Source organism: Monopterus albus, unplaced genomic scaffold (genome assembly GCF_001952655.1).
Source record: "Monopterus albus unplaced genomic scaffold, M_albus_1.0 scaffold167.1, whole genome shotgun sequence".
NCBI lineage: Eukaryota > Metazoa > Chordata > Actinopteri > Synbranchiformes > Synbranchidae > Monopterus > Monopterus albus.
In genome coordinates this window covers 188271-210180 of record NW_018128047.1, presented here as the reverse complement: position 1 = coordinate 210180, position 21910 = coordinate 188271, and the positions used below count along the sequence as shown (strand labels likewise).

General features: G+C 42.0%; 1 protein-coding gene across 4 annotated transcripts in view; it reads right to left on the bottom strand.

Moving 5' to 3' along the window:
• The window catches only part of ift80 (intraflagellar transport 80 homolog (Chlamydomonas)), a 44175-nt gene continuing 22265 nt past the window's right edge, over positions 1 to 21910 (bottom strand). For all 4 annotated transcript variants that reach the window (XM_020615634.1, XM_020615631.1, XM_020615632.1 and 1 more), the window contains 12 exons: positions 11310 to 11489; positions 10071 to 10189; positions 9614 to 9688; positions 8727 to 8890; positions 8576 to 8640; positions 6767 to 6902; positions 6508 to 6655; positions 4902 to 5073; positions 3301 to 3390; positions 3036 to 3208; positions 2704 to 2827; positions 1 to 674 (listed from right to left, as the gene is read on the bottom strand). In XM_020615634.1, coding sequence (XP_020471290.1) covers positions 570 to 674; positions 2704 to 2827; positions 3036 to 3208; positions 3301 to 3390; positions 4902 to 5073; positions 6508 to 6655; positions 6767 to 6902; positions 8576 to 8640; positions 8727 to 8890; positions 9614 to 9688; positions 10071 to 10189; positions 11310 to 11489 — 1551 coding nt within the window. In that variant the 3' untranslated portion in view covers positions 1 to 569. The remainder of the gene's footprint in view (positions 675 to 2703; positions 2828 to 3035; positions 3209 to 3300; positions 3391 to 4901; positions 5074 to 6507; positions 6656 to 6766; positions 6903 to 8575; positions 8641 to 8726; positions 8891 to 9613; positions 9689 to 10070; positions 10190 to 11309; positions 11490 to 21910) is intronic.

Genomic DNA, 21910 nt, shown 5'->3' with positions numbered 1-21910 from the left:
TACTGTATATGGTATTTACATCTGTTTTATTAACAACTATTCATTTTAGTGTTTACAGAAGGCAAGGTTTTTAATATCTAAACTAAAAATATCTATCCATATAAAAACAGAATCAGAGTAATACATTTGTTCACGACAGTACATACCAAGTCAATTACAACAAACAGAAAGAGGTCACAACTGAACGTGACACAATGAACCACTGTGAAGCTGATATAACAGAAAGGCCGTAATGCTGAGGAACACAGAGATTCTTATCAAAACAGGAATCACCCAACAGAATGTCATCTACTATTTACAAATGTTTTATATTACGCAGCATATGCCGCAAGACTGTAGTGCAAGTCAGAGTCAAGTGTCATATTCTTCATGGCCTACTAATCTTCAGATCTCCAAATGGTCCCTTTTGTTTTTACTTGAAGTTAATGTACATTGTACCTCAAGTACAGAAATGTTTTATTACCCCGAGGCCGAGCCAAACCACCTAATATTTACCAAATGTCAGAAACACATGGGAATCTATTTCTGCAAAGCTGATGTTTTAGAGAAAGGCACCCTGAATGTCAGCATCATGAGGCCAGACTGCTCCTCACAGAGGCATGAGCGGCTTTCTCTCTCTCTTTAGACAGTTCCATCTCTATCTTTGCCTGGATTTTCTCCCAGTCCACCTCCACCTGGCAGAGAGACAGACAGATAAGATGACATGAGATTAGATAAGATGTTGTATTTTGCTTTGATCAGCTAGGCATTGATACTGAAAGCAGCTACTATAAATTAGTCGCATAACATGATATGGTGTGGATTGCACTGGAGGCCTGAAAAGTGTGGTGTGTTTTAAAGCTTTTCCCAGCTGATTTTGGTCACAGTTTTTACAGTGAGAGATAGCCCTCTAATGCTCCTACAAGCAATCTATGAGATTAAAGCATAAAAAGTTGCAAATGACACAGCTGTTCTCTGCCCTTGGACTTTTGGTTGTGGAAGAAGAAATGAGGTTGTGGAGGTAAAAAACAAGGAGAAACTGCACTAAAAGGGTGAATTCATGGATACTAAGGCGACAGGCTGAAGGCACTTTTCCAATGCGGCCTCTTCTCCTGCACTGATTCGCTAAGCTCAACAGCCAATCAGAGTGGTCTGTCCCTCACCGATGAGGCCAGACTGCGACGCCAATTCAACGTGTCAAATCGGCTGAAAAGCTGTCAAAAGGGGCCAATTAGTGCCAACGGTGTGGGACACATTGGGACAAACTGGCAGACACTCACAGACGGCCCAACCGCCGGCTTGGTGTGTCTCTGCCCATAGAGACTAACACACCTTCACGCTGACAGATACTGCTGTTTGTGTCAGGCCTCTGGTAAATCTGTAGTTCTGGGGGTGCACTGTGTTATTTAACTGTATGTGATTTACATACTCTTCTCTGACTGGACTGTTGTTTTCTGAAATATTTGCTGCTGTATGTATATTGGCAATTCGTTTCCACATGGTGACCTTTTTTTTATGTCCTGGTAACTTGTTAAAGCCACGTCATAAAGAATTAGGGAGCTGGAGACCAGTGGCGAGAAGTTTTTTTTTCTCCATAAAAAAAAAATCATGTATTTGAGTATAACAGTAAACAACTCTGTGATTCGATTTCTGCTGGAATTAAGAGATCGTGATTGGTTCTTCACTGGCTGATGCTCACACTGCTTTAGAGAATACCAGATCTGCATAGTGTTGAGCTTTCCACCACTTTCCCCTGTAGCTTGGTGATTTTGAATCTGTTGAGCTCAGCAGGAGGTAAAAAATTACTATACTACTATACTAAAAATTACTATATATGGTGTGGATACCCAGCGGTACCCATCAATACCTGGGGGTTCAGGCTGGGTTTGGATAGTAATTTTGAAGTTACAGTATGTTTGGTCCAGCTCGAGTTTGGGCACATACTGTAGGTTCAGACTACATGGCTCGGCCACCCAGGTGTCTGCTTTGTTTAATGATGGAGGGGGGGGTACTACAAAAATCTGCTTTGGGTTCGGATATTATATACTATAAGCTTGTTGGGTCTGGATTGGGTTCGGGCGCTACACTCTCAGGCACAGGTCACATTTAGACAGAAATATGTGGCCTGATCCATGCTCTAACTGGGTGACATATTTCATTCTCACAAAAAGTGTGAGGACAATCTTTTTTCAAAAACGAGAGCCAAGGGGTAAGAATGGCTGTCCGTTTTTACAGTCTGTTAGGTAAGAAAGAGAAAAATGTGCATATGTGTGATTTCTCAACAACATCAATTTTGGATCATGGTTCATCAAGAAACTTGGTAAAAGATATAACCTACTATTTTCATGTGGAGGAAACCTCACTCAAGTGCAGTGGCTCACTGGCGTGTTTTTAATAGTTTGTGGACAACAATAAGGGTCTATGGCGTAGACAAATGAGGTTTTGGATTCACAGACATTAAAGTGAGTACATGAAAGTAACAGTTGGTTGTAGTCTCAGTATGGAATGTTTTGGAAACACATCTCCCAAGAGTTCAGCTGTTTTTACTGGAGGCGCTCGGAGTCTGTAAGCAGCATGTGAAAAGCTAATAATGCAAAGAAAACAATGAGTTTATTTATTTTGTCTTATTTTATTTTATTTTTTATTAATTTTTTTTTCTTTTAGCACCCTTCAGTGCTAAAAACTCAATTAATGCAGCTCAGCAGACAGGCTGCTATAACTTACACCCTCAGCATACTGCAGGAATCTCTTATTGGTCTCCTTCCTGCCAAATTTCTGTAGAAACTTCTCCTTATAGGCCAGCACAGTGTCGACATGGGTCTTATGTTTGACTGCCAGCTCCAGAGCCCTGGAAACGAAATGACTAGATTATATGCACATCCATTCTGTGTGGACTAACATGCTTCACCTTAACTCTTGTTCAAATCTAATTTCAGACCTTCTCTTAAAACTAGCTGTTACAAGGCTGACAAAAAGCCTTTTTCCAAACAATGTACACTGTCCCAGTCCTTGCTGCTCTACTGTACCTTCTTACACACACAAACACTGAGCTGTACCTCTCCCAGTTGAAAAGGTCAATGTTGACTTGTATGGCCTGGTAGATGAGACCAGCTTGTAAGAGAGTGGCTTCCGCCTCCTGGACCTGACCACTGAACATCAGAATGTGGGCCAAACATGACTCCTTCGATGGCTGCTCCTTTATGAAGTTTATGTACTGCACCCTAGGTAACTGAAAAAGGGGAAACGAGGAGTAAAGGGAAAGAAGAAACTGTAATATCTTATAGATCTTATGGTCTCCTTGCCCTTATCTAATGCTCTTACCTCTCCAATGGCAGCATAGGCCATCTCTGCTGTGGTCAGCTCCCTGTTTGCCATTGCCATACCAGCAAGACATGCCCACAAAGACTGGTCCTATACAGACGGACAGCAGAGGCAGTGAGCATTTTAAAATGACCTCATGATCTCACTATCTGACACCATGACCTGAGATCAGTTTTTGAATGTATAAATCATTTTGTAATATCTAAGAAACAATGATGAGTGACAAAGTCATGGAGAAAATTATGTGAAGAAGACGCTGAATAAGTTTGCTTTTTTATGCCAGACTGTTATTGGAACATAAATTGTTTATACATTGTAAAATTTAGACTTTCCTTTTACTAAATGTTTAATTTAAAGTACAAAGCAATGATTTATAATGGGGGCAGCACATGAGGCATGAATGTAAGCGTGTGCAGCGCATGATGGTAGTCCCTATTACATGCTGCTCGTATCCTGACAGGCCTCATTGCTCCAATCCATTTAGAAAACATGCATGATACAGACAAAAACAAACGTAGATGTAGACATTTGCTGTACACAACATCTATGGATGTAAACAAATGAGTCACCACTTTATTCTGTGCAGCTGCCTTCAATAAAACCGCTAACTGGCCAACAGTTCAGTAAATGTCACTCTAGAGTCACCACCCTGTAAATCCCACTTGAATCAATGTACATCAATAAAACAAACAGCTATAATCGGAACGAAGGAAATAATAAATAACACTGATGGTTTATGAGCTCAGTGCCTGAGCTCATAAACTTAATACAAAAAGTTGACTACTGATCAAATCTTCCGTTGGTGTGCCTGTATCATACTTGGAACTATAGATGTGCATGTTAGGTGCAGCCTGTATGTGTGCATGGCTCTGAACTACTACATGTATGAACCCCTATCAGGTTAAGGCTCACTGACAACAACTGTGATTCTGGGAAAAGCCGCATTGCCACCAAACTCTTACCAGAAGTAGAGGGGGGAGGGGCTGAGGAAAAAGCTCTTAAAACCAGTGCCTCTCTCTCCATCCCCCTTGTCCCACTCTCGTCTTGCTACCAACGTCCATTTCTCCAGAGCTGTGGTTATTGCATCATTGCCCAAGCAAAGACAGTCCCATACTGCATTCAGTTTGTGTAGTTTACACATGCATATAGTTGTGTGTATGAGTGTGAGTGTGTTTGTGAGTGAGGTCTAAATCTAGTAAATGGTGTCACCAGGCAAAGTGAAGGCTAATTGAAGCCTGCTGGTCTGGTCTCAGAAACCTGTCTACTACATTCATACATGTGAGTGTGTGCGTGTGACACACGACATGGTCTACTACATTCATACATGTGAGTGTGTGTGTGTGTGTGACACACGACATGGGAGCCCAGACTGTGCCAGAGCTCTAGACTGCAACACTATCTTGAGGTGAATTACAGAATGTGATAAGAAGTAATGCTCAGTGTGATCTTATTTGGGTATTTAAAATGTAAAGAAATACTTCAATTGGATATACAAACATTTAAATTAGATTTAAGAAAGACACCACAACAGGTATAAAACAAGTTGAAACTGACAATTTCCTCATAGGCAGAATTAGCAAATATCAACAGAGATGTGATACCTTAGCAAAGCGGCATAGGCGCAGTGCATCCTCCCAGCGTACAGAGGCGCTGTATTCATGCAGGAGGGCTGGGTAGGGAGGTACACTGCTGTACACCAGTGAACCGTCTCCTTGGCGTAATGTCACTTTGGTGCCAACATAGTTTAGAATGTGGGGTGCACGGCTGAACTCACTTTGAAGGGGGCAAATACACACACACACACACACACACACACACACACACACACACACACACACATACGGTTGTGTCTGAGGATGCTCACTGACATAATGCACTGTCTAGCCCCTAACCCTAACCATCACAACTAAACACCTAACACCTGACCTAAACCTAATTCTAACCTGAACCTTAAAACCAAGTGTTAACACTCAAAAGTGCCTTTGAAGTTGGGAGGAGCAGCTAAAATATTCTCACAATAATACCATCAAGAAAAACTGGTCCATGCTATATAAGAGACATTTACACACACAAACATTGCTTTCTGGTGTGGTGACTCCACTGATAAAATCTGGAGCACCAAAGCAGTAAAACTAAAACAATAAATAAAATGAAAAATAGCAGCCAAAATTGAAGTTGTGTTAACAGAAGGAAACTACAATTGAAAACCATGATCTCATTAAGAGAAAAACATATGATGTCTGAAAAAGTATGATTCAGCTTAAAGCTACAGTATGTAACTTTGTTCAGATATTTTTTTTTGTAGAAATCTGCTCCAAAACTGCTGCCAAAGCCTCCTGTGACCCAGACTCATTGAACAGCACTGGCAGCAGTGCAGAGACATTAGCTTCTAAAAGGTTTGGAGCAGGACTGACCTCTCTAACCAATCAGAGATTTTCAATTATTTCTGCTTGATCAGTAAGTTTTATTACATTCTCATTTCTTGTAATTTCATAAGGACAAATATCTGAAGAGCTGGGCAGATCGCAGTGGAGCATAGTGGAGCATAGTGGAGCAGGGAGAGGGAGTGCTGGTTGGAGCAGAGTGGGGTTTGAAGGTTCATGCTAGTGCTACCTTAGTTACATACTGTAGCTTTAAGAAGTGTAAAAATGAAGAGTGGCTGAAGAATAAAAGAAAAACAGAGCAAGTACAATGTGAGCACAAATAAAAACAAAATTATGCAACCAGATGTTAGATTAGTGCAGCAGAGACATACAAAACCAGTCCAGGATTGCCTGCACAGACAATGCAGGCACTCTGTCTTAGCACCTCCTGTGCTGGCTGAAGCCGTGGACCTTTGGGCAGGAAATATTGTATAGTGTGACAGCTGCTGGCAAAAAAGCAGTGCCTAAAGTACTATGTGCTGTACTTTAGGGAATGAGCTGGAAGATGCAAAACAAAAAGAACTGATTCTATCCATCTTCTTAGCCGTTATTTTAAATCTTTTCCTGCTACTTCTCCTCCGTGACCGCTTTAAGCTCACTTGAACATCATTGGGGCACTGTGGCTTGACTTCTGCACGCTACTGGATGCATGTGATTCTGGCCAGTTTCTAATTTTAACATGTCCTAGTGCTTTTGTGGTACTAACTTGCTCAGCCATCAGTATCAGTTTATGCTATAAAGTGCCAATATATGAGCGAGAGAGCAGAGAACTGTGAATGTCTACCTGTCGTCCTTTATGTACAGTGTTTTTGGCAGCAGCTCCTTGTCAGTGAAGACAACACTCGGGTAGTACCAAACTGTGAGCTGTTTGTCCTGGATTCCACACAGGATGTTAGCGGCATCATTCCATGCCATACTGTGAACCATGCTACCTACAGGACAGAATACACAAAAACATCATTTATCCAGTGTTAACTACACTTGTGTATAAAAACAGAGTCACTACACTACTTGTGGCATGAGTTCCCTCCTCCACGTCTCACCAATTTTGCAGATTTTGGGTTCTCGCCCAAGATGACGCACAGAGGTTAAGTATAGGTCACGGTTCTTGTCTATCAGTGCAATCTTCCTTTCAGTGGATGGGCCACACTGGTCCAGAGCGATCTCCACCACCTCCAGCTACATATAAACATAGAAACAGACACACACAAGCACAAAAGGTAACAGTGAACAGAGGAGTGAATGATGGAAGGAGGTCGAACAATCAGTAAAAAAAAAAGAAAAGGGGGAGAGTGGTTTGTACTGTAACCCAAGTTTGTGAGCCTTTATATGAGAGAGAGCCTTTAAGTGTGTGTGTGTGTGTGTGTGTGTGTGTGTGCAGACCTGACTATTTTCGGCTAGAGCCAGCTGGCTTTGGTGTGGTGTCTTGGAGCTGTGGAGTACTGGCAGACAAAGCCATGCTGACAAACTAACTACTGTTACCTTCACTTCTTTTTCTCCTCCTTTAATTCTTTTCTTCTTTTTGTCTCCTTCCCTCTTAGTTTGACTCCAAAGCATTTCCACTCATTCTTTGCTCGTGTCTTTATTGTCTCTCTCTTTTTAGATATGGGTTAGTGTCTATTTAGCACAGGCACTCACTCTGAAAAGACTGTATCCCTAAACTAGGTCTATTTAGATGAAAATTAGCCTGTTGAATCATCAGGGAAAAAAACTGCCAATACCTTTAACTACAGATAAAGGCTGCAGACAAACACTCAGCATCCTCACCACCTGATTCATCTAGAAGACACAGAAAACTAGACAGTACTCAGAGAGTGCAGCCTCCATCAAGGGCATTCCAGTTTCCCCATAATGCCATAAAAGCAATATTCCCATGATAGTCTGACTGTCATAATATGATTGTTTGACCATGAAAAACAACTGCTGGCATTTGGAATGATGCTGATATCATATATTCAAGCAATGTGCACTTCCTTCTCCAGCTCAGGAAGTTCAACCTGCCCCAGGAGCTGCTGATACAGTTCTACAGAGGAACTGTCGAATCTGTTTTCTGCTCTTTTATCTCTGTCTGGTTTGGTTCGTTCAGTCAGGATGGCAGAAAGAATCATTGGTACCAGCCTGCCCTCCATGGAGGACCTGTACACCTCACGGGTCAAAAAGAGGGCAGAGAAGATTTCTGCAGACCACTCACACATATTCTCAATCTACAGTAAGTGGTTATTTTGTCACCTGAGAAAGTGTCAAAACTTATTAAAATGGCATAATGTCAGATGAAAGTGTTAACAGCTCTGAGCCTGGCTCAAAATCTCTGCCCTCACCGTTTGGGATCAAGATAATTGCACTTGGCTCTGGCCTGGCTGTCACTGCATAGAGTAAATCTTTCCCCAGCTGTGGGCTGTCACCTTGCTGGACTCCTTCAGTCCCTGTCTAGTAGTTCCTAAACTTGTGAGAATGATAAAGGTGTTCTTTCTTAATAGCTGTAGCAACACAGATGAGAGCGAGAGACATATGCACATGCCCACAGTGTTCTGTGAGGTGGTCTAAATAGGCAAAAGTAAAAACACCTGGGACTATGGGTGTGTAAGGCCTTGAACATGTCACAAGCTCTAGATATTTCATATGACAATTTGTCATTATATTCTACAGTTTATCTACACACAAATAACACAAAAATGAATCTGTAATTGCAGACCTAGAAACCATGGATAATTATGTGAGACTCTTGTGTTTCTGTGCTGAGTATCAAAGATGTTATTGTTAAAGGACAAAAATAACAAAACTTAACAGAATCAAAACACTTGCACATCTAGCAACTAGCTGCTTCACTACTCCAAAGCCAAAGGATCACTCACCTTGTGGGTCAAAGGTTTCCCATCACCAAGGGCTTTCCCAGTCAGGCCATCAAAGAGAAGGATGACTGGGGAGGAAAAGGGAAAAGACATGACAGTAAAAATACAGTCCATCCTAAGCATCACATTTTAGTAATGACAGTGATTTCTTCACCTTTTTCATCATTCTTGTCTCGGACGGCAATGGTGTCTGTACTAAGTGAGACACTTTGAGCATTTAGGATGTCAGCTCTCATACCAGGGAACTTGGGGGAGGATATCAGTCGACCTTCGTAGGAGAACGTATATAGCCCTGCTCCATCCACTAGCAGAAAATATCTGGATGGGAAAGACAAGAGGTTGCAGTGGATGAGACTGGAGTAAGTACAGTAAATGTGAGTGGGGTAGGATGGAGAGGGAAGAAGGAGAGCAAGGAGGGAGACGAGGTAGATGAAACGTTATGAAGAAACAGTTGATAACATTTAATGAACTGACCATACACAGGTAATTTAAACACATATTGTACATTAATACAGTATTAACTTACTCACCAAGACTCATCAAACATAAGTAGTAATCTATTTAGCTCTACGCTGTCAGGGACTCGGCACTCGAGTATTGCACAAGAGCTACTCCATATTAATCTAATTTACCCCAGTGGTTTCACTCTCAGCCTTATTGTATGACAGGGCAGGCTAAGCTAGAGTGCAGCCCCTGTGTATGTGCATGCCTGTGTGTGTGGTCTTATTTTTCTATACTTGTGGGGAAGGAATACTGGGGACACACTAGCTTCGTGGGGACCGGCATCACTTGTGGGGACCAGAGAGCATAGTTTATCGCATTTTCTGAAAACGATGCGGTGTGACATTAGAGCATGCACTGGATTGGGTTAAAGGTAGGGTAAGTCTCTCGAAAATGAATGTAAATCTATGTATGGACCCAGTAAGTGCCAAAAAAAGGATATGTATGTGTGTGGAGTAATGAAGCATTAGAGAAGCTGACAGATGATCCATCAGCCTGTTCTCTCTCTTGTTGCATTTCTGGTGGAATAGAGACACTCACTTCTCTGCTTGCAGGATGAGGCTGACTGTTCCCTCCTTTAGGTCAAAGATGAGGGGTGTATTCCAGTTTCTTGAGCTGCGACAAATAAACAGCACAAACACAGAGAGCAAAATTTGTGAACTCGAATTTGTGAAGATATTTAACAAGAAAGTGTTACTTCTGGCATTGGTGAAAAGACCACAGACACATGACCAAGAACAAAAATGTAATGAATGAATGAATAAAAAACAATGAATGGAGAGGAGCTAAATCTAAAAAGTTCCATAATTCCATGGAGTTCCATAATTATTCAGGCCAATCAAAAAAAATATATACAGTATATATCCTCAGGGTTTGGTCAAAGGGTGTAAAAGATGAGCATGTGTGAGGAGAATTCTGAAATCATTAGATGAGACGCTTCAGGCCAGTGTGAATAGGGAACAAGAGGAGATTAACAAAGGAGGATTAGGCTACTGACTTGTACACATAGCACTGGAGGGAAGTGGCAACCACCAGGTGACTGTATGCCAGAGAGGCTTTGATGACTCGATCTCTAAACTCTAACACATCCACTGCATCGTTCATCACATTCCTCACCTGAGGAACAAAAGAGAAAACCAGAGGGGACAAAAAGGTGAGTTAAGTGAAAAGAAAAAAAAAACAAGAGTAGGGATAAATAAAGTTCTCAGAAATGACTGAACAGGAATAAACTTTATAATACTGAGCAAACACTTTAGATTTAAATATGCAAACAACAAAGGAGAGACACTGGCCTTACTATCAGAGGTTGGAACACAGTCATGTACACAGTTGAGTGTATTTATTCTTAACATACACAAGAAATAGTCCACAGTATATCCAAGTACACATAGGGCAGTTGTGGTCAGAGAAAACAGTTTTTACAGTTGAGCAGTGGTTGGTACTTGTTTTTTCACTTGCATAGACAAATACTTCCCTCCAGCTCTCTCTGTGAATGAATGAAAGGGCCTTTTCCAGCACCAGGTGAAAGGTGGGGTTATTTTTACAGCTTTACAAATCTTCTTCCTCTGCTCCCTTCAGCAAGCCAAATTTACATGCAACACAACCAAGAATAAAAAACGTTTGACCACAAGGTGGTAAATTTAGCTGGCTGATTCACAAACCACTGGCAGATGTGCACTATTAAAAAATACTGCGAGAAGAAGCCGGGGAAGGATGGAGACAGAAAAGCGCCTGCAAAGCTGAAATTAATGACTGATGACCTGACTGTTTGGTTTACACAAACTGCACTTGGTACAGATGTCTATGGCATATGGGTGTATGTGTTGGCACACATGCATGTGCATGACCTTGTTTCTGTTTTCATGACCTAGGTGTGCATGCGGATCCCTGTCTGAAAATATAGTGTGTGTGTGTGTGTGTGTGTATGCACATTTGGGTGTTAGGGTTAGAGTTTAAACAGTAGAGAAGAGTGGAGGGATGGAGGCAGCTAGACAGGCTGGTCATTGTCACTGCAGGGCTGAACACTGAAACACTAGGAGGGTCCTACTATAATATATTGCTAGACCTGGGGATCATTTGGTTTTCTACATAGCATACTCACTGATCTCTTCCCAGTTGGCATTGCAGTACCTGTTCATTTTTCTTTTTAGTTTTCTTCTGAACTTTGGGTAAAATATTACTCCACAGAAAAAGTGCAAAAACCTAAAAGTGGATATGTGAAGGGTTCTCTTTCTACCTGCATGGTTCTCCTTTTGGTAAGAGTAATCACAAAGTTCTTCCACTCCCAGTGCTGCTCCACCACATGGGCAAAGATGACATGCCCATTGCCGCAAGCCCCAGCCAGTTGGGTGCCATCTGCAGACCAGGCCAAGCTGAACACACTCCCCGTATTGGGCATCTCCAATGCATAAGACCACTGGAGGGAGGGGATAAGGGAAGAGAGAAAGAAATGGGGGAGAGAGAGACAAAACAATATGGTTAATGGCTACAGATACTTATCTACAACCTTAAACAATTACCCGAGGGCAGGTTAGGAACTAGAAACAATACAGAATTTAGAGAAGAGGAGCAGTGACAGTGTACGAGTGAGTGTATATCTGTGTGTGTGTGTGCACCTAACGTAAATTCTGCTAGGAAGACAGGGGCCCAGTCAATCAGTCACTGAGCTGTGATGAACTGTAGAACACAGAAGGAGTGCTCAGCCCTGCCAGGCCCACACTTGCACTCGTAAACATACACTCTGCTATCCTCATCTATTACATACACAGTGGTAGTGGCACAGAGGGAAAACTGAGGGCTTATATGACTCCCCAAACTGAAGCTAAAAGCTGACTGACAAATACCTCTCCCTTCCTTTTATAAGACAAGGGGTAAAAGAGGTATACCCAGAGAGAGAGGGGGAGAGAGATAGAGGTACAAAGTAATATAAAGAGGATTTTCCCCCTTGTCTGTTGTGCTGAATCAGCCAGACTCTGCGCTGGCTCTGACAGTCAGTGATGGCAAAAGACACAACTGAGACTCGTTTCCCAGAGTTTTTCCTACTTTTCTCTATATAATCCCTTGATTTTTTTCTTTTGCCAGCACTTTTTTCCTCCACACTCCTGTCTGTCAAGTCTTCTGTGGAGTATCACAACAAAAAGTCATTCTTGTGCTCTGAATCAGAATGAATCAGTTGAGACAGAAGAGCCACCAGCAGAGTCTTGTTTTCCGGGCTGATCGTTCATAAGGCCAGGTGGTAGTTAGACTAGCACACATGGCATTTTTCTGTCATAACCTTCTTCCTATACTTGTTTTATTCTGTTATTGCTAATTTTACCCCTACCACACACAAAATCAGGGCCCAAAAGAGTTGCAGGCAACAAACAAAAAAACCAAGACCTGCACAGCCATGTGGACAAGGAATATTTTGATTTCTGCATCTCCCAACCTGAGATGTGCTTCCATAAGCATCTATTCTTAGGATAATGTCTTTAGGTGTCCCACTCTGTGTTAACACACCCGGGGCGGTGGGGGCATGGGAAAGAGAGGGAGGGATAGATGGTGGGTGAGAGATGCAGCTGAGTGTGTACACCAGACTGTAGCAAAGCAGGACACATGATATCAACCTGAGGAGTACTGCTGGATCCATGCTTACCTAATGCTTTTAACACATTGTGTCATTTGACTCCTTCTACAGTCAGCCGGCAAGCCAGTAAGTGAGCGTGTGTGTGTGTGTGGGGGCTGTCTTTGTATGCATGCAGTACATGTGTGCAAATGTATCCATGTGTGTGTAATTTATGCGTGTGTGTGAGAGAGAATAGATTAGATGAGGAAAGTGTAAATACATTTAGTGTGAGAAAGGAGGAAAAAATACAAAATAATTATGTGTGTGAATAAAGAGAGACATGTGAGTTCATATTTCTCTCTTGTGAGTGCTGTGCCTCTTTTTTGAAGGTGTGTGTACATGTGTGTAAAAGTGGTGAAATGGCTCTGGCTTGTCAGAGTTGTCAGCCACTGTCTGACTATGGGACACAGGGGGAGCTCCTATTGCTCTCCTGTGATGGATAGACTGGGCCAGCAGGGGGGAAACATGGGACATGAATACTACTCTTTTCACATACTTATACTTCAGTATTGAGATGCAAGATCTCTGCATCTCTCCTTCCTCAACCTACCGCTCTTTCATTTACTCCCTCTTTCCTTTCTGGTGAAAAACGTAGATGTCCTGACAGCTGGCTGCCTAACAAGGAACTGGTCAGAAGAAAAGTTCTTCATGAAAGAACAAAGACAACTCGAGAATTTAAGACCAACTGACTTAAGGACATGTCCACACTAAGGCAGATACAACAAGATAATGGAGGAACAACTAAAACTCTTCTTCTGTGTCCTCTGTTGTAGCTGTTAAACAACAAAATTGCCCATTAGGACTGCTTAGCTACTTTGCTTGGGCTAAGAAAGTTGAAGGATTTTCACATCTAACTCTCCATAATCAAATACTTTGTTTTGATGTATCAAGATTCACACAGAGAAAAATTATACAGCAAAAAGACTGTGCAAACATACATGCACAAAGAGTGCAAAAAGGCCAAAATAAAGACTTAGGAGGGAAAAGTGGGATGTGGAAGGGTGTTTTGGGCCTCATCTAGCTGGACTCCACTCTGGTCACTGACCCATGTCTGTCCATAATGGGCAGCTTTGTGGCCAGAGAGAAGGTGGCAGACATGACGTGTAGTTCTCAGCTGAGGTCTGAGGGAGAGAGGGGGAGACCCCTCAACCTTACAACGAGCTTACACACATAGGCTACATGAATACAGCAGCAATGCACAGCTGTGCATGTTAAGTCTAGGTACACACAGCAATGGAGACAGAAACACACGCCCACATGCTTGTGATGATCATTTTGACTTCCAAGCACAACACCCACACATGCATCCTGTGTGTGTTGACGTGTATGTGTTAATGTGAGTGAGACACACAAACATTAGTTGCATGTAAGTGTCAAACCTGACAGCTAAACTGGTAAAATGACCCTGTGAGATGCTGTAGTACCACAAAAGAATCATTTGAAAACGTTGCTTTACCATCAGCCGTCCTTCACCATATTTGCTTGGTGTTGTAACTATCTGGATCTCTTTGTTTCAAGGGCAGACCTAAATAATGACTCTGGCTCGCACTATGCTGTCAGTATGTGCAGACAACAGCACATTTGTGCACACACATATGTATGCATGCACTTAAAAAAACTGCCTTTTTAGAACCTCTTTAAGAACTGTGCTTGTCCTCTCCCTCCTCCTTCCCTCTTCACTTTCTGCATTTCTTAACATATGTTTACCATTAAGACTGGCAGGTGTTGTGGGCCTGCCCCTTCTGTCTATTGTTGCCCTGCTGCCTCAGCGAACATGGGGAGGCTTGCAAAAAGGTTACATTTTTAAAAAGATAGCTCAAAGGAAGGGGTGTTTGTACTCTGAAAACCTACAAAGTTACAACCCAAAGTTGTTACTAACTGACCCTTTTTCTCTATGTGCTCCTCTTTACAATTAACACTGCCCTGTTTGTTCAGCTTTTTCTTGCCTTAAACAAAAAACAAAAATCACTCCACAATTGAAGTGATACTCCGCCCATCTATTCAGTGTAAAAAAGTGGCTGTTGAAAGTTGAGAGTTTTGTCTTTTCTGCAATACAACAGCTGTTTTCAGAAATGATCTGCATTTATGTATGAATCTGTCTTAAAATACTGTAACATAGGCTAGCTTGAGGAAGGAGCCAGAGAGAGAAGTTGCCTTTTTCTCCTTTATTTTCACACACACGGGCAACCACACCAACTAGAACACGGAACAATTCATGCCAACCCTGAACTAAATACATCCCGCCCAGAGGGGCATTCTGGGGGACCCCACCAAGTATCTCTCTGCCCCCAATGCTACAATATGCTCAAATCTAAGTTAATGGTATATAATATATTTAAACTAATAACACAAATCAAATGTATTGTTCTTGTCCATATTAAATACATCATTCAAACATTCACAGTGTAGGTTCGAAAGGGTATTTGAACCTGGCTTAAAGCATGAACAAAAGCTAATTGGAGTCAAGAGTTAGCAAACCTGGAGTCTAATCAATAAAACCAGTTAGAAGGTGTGAGCTACAGCTACTGTGACATATTAAAAAACACATCTGCTAATTTGAACCATGCCTCACAAAAGCGTGATCTCAGAAGATTTATTGTTGATTGCATAAAGCTGAAAACGTTACGAAGTAAAAGGTTTAGCCAGCTGAAGTAAAAGTTGGGTGATGAATCAGGATAATGACCCTGAACACTGAAGTAAATCTACTACAGAATTTCTTCAAACAAAGAAGACCTGTCGTCAGAGGTCGGTCAGACAGCATCCAAAAAAGGTGCTGTGGGCAGATCTCAAGAAGGCTGATCACACAAAACATCCTAAGAATATGGCTGAGTTGAAGCAGTTCTGTAAGAAGAATGGTCCAAAACCCCTCCTAAATGTTGTGTTGTTGTGATCCACAGCTACCAGAAGCACCAAAGGAGGTTTGACTAGATACAGTAAATCCAAGAATGAGCCTTTTATATGTACATAGGAGCAGGTCTGTTATCATGGAGGCTGACGTGTAGTTACTTATTTTTTTATTTTTTACAGTAATCCAGAACAAACAAAGCAGCATGAATTTTGCATGTTCATGTGAAAGTAGCAGCTTGAATTTGGAGATACAGTAGTTGGAACACAATAAGAAGTAATGTTAGAAACAACAGGGAGCACTTTCGTGAGTTTAAGAAATATAATTTGAATAAATGGAGGATCATGATTCAACTTTAACACAAGAAAAAGGAAATCGGTGAATCCCCACTGTCAAAAAAGCAAAGACAGGAAGAAACAGGGTAACTTTAACTGTGAACTGCAAAAACCCGGTCAAGCCAGCTGCTGTTCGACTTTTGTGCACTTCTTTTCATGAAATTATGGTAAGGGTGCTTGGAGCGGCCAAGGTGAACATTTAAAGCCTGGCTGAGTGTTTACTAATAGGCCTAAGAAATAAAACTTATTAACGTATTATTGCTCATCTTAATGTCTATATTCAGCCTTGAAAATTACACTGCGGTCAATTGAGTTGCTGTTAGCTTTTGTATGGTCAAGTCAGCTGTGCTTGTTTTCCGAGTGCGTGAATTGTCCTACATTTATGGCAATCATTGTAAAACAGCTGTGAAGGCTGCTGAACTTGATGTATGCCAGCTTTGCTGAACACTTCAATCTGCAAGCAAACCGTTAGACATCACTAAATTCCACATACTGCTCCTTTAAGCCCTTTGTGTTTGTCTATACCTATGAATTAGATGAAAATCAGATCATATTTATGACCAATTAATGCAAAACAGGCAATTGCAAAGGATTTACATACTTCTTGACAGCAGACCAATGGAAGCTGTGTTTCTAGACATACTGTAGCCAAAATATTAGTGTTTTCCAGGAACTTGATTTTAATACTACCTTCTGAGGGGTGCTGAAATTTTGCTTCTGGAACGCACCTCTAAAACTGGTGGAGGGCAGTGGAAAGAAACGTAGAACCCTTGACAAGCTTTACTTGGCTCTACATATTTAAAAAGATTCCTATAATGGAAAATCCCCTTATGTGTCAGTCCAGCTGATCTGACCAGGGTGTATTCCACATCTTGCTCTGTGTCGATTGGGACCGGCTCCAGCCCCCAAGAGACCCTCTATAGGTGGTATAGATAATGGATTGATGGATGGAATTTTGACAATTTTAGAGCATAACTTTATTAAACACCCTTATTTCTACTTTTTCTGGAGGATATCCTCAAGGATATATGGAAAATTTGCAAAAACTGACTGAAACAACACATACAGAACATATCAAAGCTGTATTGAAAACAAAGCACTGATAAAAGAGAAAAGCTAAAAACGGAGCAATGAAAACATGAGAAACAAAGGCAAGGGAGAAAATGAAAGTCTGTATCTGTGCTATTGGTTTACCCCTTCCCCCACATGGTCTGGGCTGAGGGGAGTGGGGTGATTAGGGGCGGAGCTCAGGCCAGGGAAAGGGTTAATGACACATGTCTGGACTAATTGCTCCCAGTGGAGCTATCTGCTGAATCAGTCCCATTACTTCACTAACATTAAATATGTCCATCCTGACCGGACTTTGCTCCTCCCTGTCCTAATACAAGTCACCCACATGCTAATCAGAAGGGGGCATGAGATTTCCAGACTTTCAATGCTTTTCTAGCCCTTCAACTCTGGCCCTCCTGTCACACTGAAGCAAATGTCTAAGAAAAACTTTTAACAGGCATTAGTGTTAATGGGTCAACCTGAGTCCATGGCCCTACTGAAACCTGCATTCTATGCAGCTACAAAGCTGCTGGGTCTTGGTATAAAAAGATTAGTTCAATAATGTTTGTACACAATTGTTAAGCATAACTTGTTACATGAAATTACATTAAGGTCTAGACAAATCTTTACTGTAATGTTTATCATTTGAAAATTTCTCAACCAAAGAAAAAATTGTAAAACGTTTTATCTGAATGGTAAATGACCATTCTTTCTTTCAAAACTTGTTGATATACTTCCTTTTTACCAGTGCGTACATGTACATTCTGGCTGTGACTCTGGTGTCATAGTTGACATAGTATTTTGTGCTTAACTGGAGGATGAAAAAGTATATTCACTAGGGGGCAGATAGGAACCAAATCATTCTTGACTGAAAGAAAATGTATCTTCCTTGTGAATTTCTGCTATTTACACAACATAAACAGAAGGTGTTTCTTTTCTGTAACAAAAACCTGAGCCGTTCTATGCATGTGCAATAAGTGGCTACTTCCTGAGTGGTTAAAGTTAGGGCAAGATGATCCGGTGAGACCATATGACACTGCCATAAATTTCTTCTTTGCGCATGAGTAGAAGAAACTACAATGCAATCAGCATTTCCAAGGAATACAGGCTACATAGGTGGTCATGATGAGCACGTAAATGTGCGGCACAAAGTATATCTGCATACTGACTGGAAAAACATTTAAATCTTAATTTCTTTGGTAAAATTCTTAAGCTATTTTATGTTACCACGTATAGCTCAGACAAAAAACTAAAATTATTTTTTTTCTCCCAATATTGTTCAGACCTACTTTTGACCATTTATCTGATTGTTCTATGTGCCATTGTTCAGTCACACAGCAGTTTTTAACATGAAATAATAATTTTGGTCAAAGTAATAAAACTACAGGTTTATCTCATTATGATGTAAAAATTATTAGCACCTAAAGAAATACAATGTTCAACCCTAGAACACGGTGTACACTTTGTACACTGAAAGGAGAACTACCTTCTCTAGTAATTTGTCACTGTGCTAGTGGGAGTCAACCTAGCCCAGGGTTAACGGTCTTACATAAATCTGAACAGATGGCAGACTCTTTGTAAAGTCAGCTGGCTTCAGTTTACCTGTATGTAGGACAGGACCTGGCAGGGCAGGTACACAGTGTAACTCCCTGCACATAATAAATACAACACACGTCTGAGTGTAATGGACACTAGACATATACAGGCAAGCACAGGTCCACAAATTGACAAAGGGTGTGCATGTATGAAACATTCTTACACAAATCGACTCAAAAACCCTCAAAATAATTTCCAAACCAGTTCTGTAGGATGTAGAAATGTTCAAGAGTGAATCTATCCATCCATCCATCTTCGTCCGCTTTATCCAAGACCAGGATGCGTGTCGTGGGGGCAGTAGTCTGAGCAGAGCCTCCCAGACTTCCCTTCCCCCACACACCTGCTCTAGCTCCTCAGGAGGAACCCCAAGGCGTTCCCAGGCCAGCCAGGAGACACAGTCTCTCCAACGTGTCCTGGGTCTGCCCAGAGGCCTTCTCCTGGAGGGGCATGCCCAGAATACCTCCCCAGGGAGGCGTCCAGGGGGCACCCTAAACAGGTGCCAGAGCCACCTCAACTGGTTCTACTCTGAGCTCCTCACAAGTGACTGAGCTCCTCACCCTATCCCTAAGGGTGCGCCCAGCCACTCTCCGGAGGAAACTCATTTCTGCCGCTTGCATCCGCGATCTCTTCCTTTCGTCATGATCCAAAGTTCATGGCCATAGCTGAGGGTAGGAATGTAGATCAACCGTTAAATTGAGAGCTTTGCCTTACGACTCAGTTCCTTCTTCACCACAATGGACTGGTACAGAGACCGCATTACTGCGGACGCCGCACCGATCCCGTCTGTCAACCTGCTGCTCCATTTTTCCCTCACTCGTGAACAAGACCCCAAGATACTTAAACTCCTCCACTTGTGGGAGCAACTCGCCCCCAACCCAGAGAGGACAATCCACCTTTTTCTGATTGAGAACCATGGCCTCGGATTTGGAGGTGCTAATTCTCATCCCCGCTGCTTCACACTCGGCTGCAAACCCCTCCAGTGCACGTTGGAGGTCTTGAACTGATGAAGCCAACAAAACCACATCATCCACAAAAAGCAGAGATGAGATTTTGCAGCCACTAAAACAGACACCCTTCACTCCCTGGCTGTGGCTAGAAATTCTGTCCATAAAAACAATGAACAGAATCGGTGACAAAGGGCAGCCTTGGCAGAGTCCAACATGCACTGGAAACAGGTCTGACTTACTGCTGGCAATGTGAACCAAGCTCCTACTCCGGTCATACACGGAATGGACAGCCCGTAACAACAAGCCCCACATCCCATAATCCCAAAACACCTCCCACAGGATGCCACGAGGGACACGGTCAAATGCCTTCTCCAGATCCACAAAACACATGTAGACTGGTTGGGTAAACTCCCATGAACCCTCCAACACCCTAGTGAGGGTATAGAGCTTGTCCAGTGTTCCACGGCCGGGGCGAAAACCACACTGTTCCTCCTGAATCCAAGGTTCAACTATCGGCCGGATTTTCCTCTCCAGTACCCTGGCATAGACTTTCCCGGGTAAGCTAAGAAGTGTGATCCCCCTATAGTTGGAACACACCACCCTGGTCTGCCAGTCCAGAGGCACCATCCCTGAACTCCACGCAATGCTGCAGAGGCGTTTCAGCCAAGACAGCTCCACAACATCCATAGACTTGAGAAACTCAGGGTGGACCTCATCCACCCCCAGAGCCTTGCCACCGAAGAGTTCCTTAACTACCTCGGCAACTTCAGCCAGGATAATGGACAAGTGAATCTAATAACATTGTAATTTATGTAAGGAAAGGAGGAGGTGGTTTTAGATAAGTTTTCATCAATCAATAGAGGCCTTGTAGATGTCAGCTTGCCATGGAGGATGGGTTTGACTATTAGGATAAGGACAAGCTGTCCCATACTGACAGTTTATTCTATGTTTCTATGTAAGTAATCAATATGCAGTGCTACTACGTATTTGTAACAGTGCTACCAAGACAGTATTCTGCCTAAGTCAACAAGCAGTACCTGAACATAAATAATTTTTCATGGAAGACTGCTAAGGTAAATCATCAAGATGCTCTGAGAGGAAAATGAGGATATATCACATTACATACTATCAAACCAAATGAGGACATGAGCCCATAAAAAAAGCTGCTTTCAAATATTCAATGGCACCACATAGCCTAAGGTTTTGTGATCACATTGAGATTAACACCACACATACACACAGTCAGCACTCACAAATCACCTGGGAGGTGCTGACCACCTAAAAGGCTCAGGTCTAAATGAAACTATACATAAGACATTTCTAGTGATGTGAGATCTAACTTTGAACTGAGGGTGATTCACAACCTCAGGCAAGTTTACAATGAAATGTGCAAAAAGCAGTCCTTGAAGGAATTTGAGAAATTGCAATTGGAAGAATGACAGCAAATTTAACTAGTATCTATTTGTTAAAGTTTGTGTGTTTTCCCAGGCCACTGCCAGAGGCACATGTCAAACAGAATTAATCCTTCATTTCAACAATAACATTCTCCCACAAAACAGTACCCTTCTCTGTACTATGCAGGCCTTTATTTTCAACAGTTGTCTTCTCAGCCTCCCTGTTTTGGTTTGTCTTCAGAGTAAGCTTAGAAAGAAACTGTGTGCATATGTGTAAGTGTGGGTGTATAACAATACATAATGTATAGCTAAGCGAGAAATTAAATGATATTGTTTTTAAGTATTGTACTTAGGGTTGTAACAATACCAAAACCTCACAGAACAATATTGCTTGTTAAAAAGTCAACAATGATGTTTATCACAATATTAAAAAATAATGAAAAAAGAATAAAATAATGTCCTTTACTAAATAATAAATCAATGTTTTTTCCATATAATGTATATAAATTATAATGCAGCAGTCAGTAGCAGTCTTTTTATGAAATAAAACAATTGCAGTAGCTGGATCCTGTAAAGAAAACAAGCCACACTCACAGTGGAACATCAGTGTTTTAGTGCCCCCGCAGCAGGTTTCACTTTCTTGGTTCGGCAGCCATGCCGACCAGCGGTTGAATTCTCTGTAGGATACTAGACCACCTGAAGCGGGTATCCCTCTACCCCTGTCTACCGGGGGCAGAATTAAGCAAACTGCTGCTTGGCACACCAAGGAGAAGACGCCAAACTAGGATAAGCCCCATAAAGGTGAGATTTGAGGGTGGTTACTAAGTGGCTGCTTCTGTGTATGTACGTCCAGTTTTGTTTGTTTGTGTTGCGCACAGTTGTGTCACAACAGTTTCTGGATGTATCCAGAACTATCTCAGTCCTAAACAAGGCTAGTATTGCCATTGCCCCACAGTATTTGCAAACTGTTCAGCATGTGTCAGTTTCCTTTTGGCTCATGTCATTTCCTGAAATAGGAAAACTGAAATGCTGCCACATAACAGCTCTAAAAGTCACCAATGGAGCA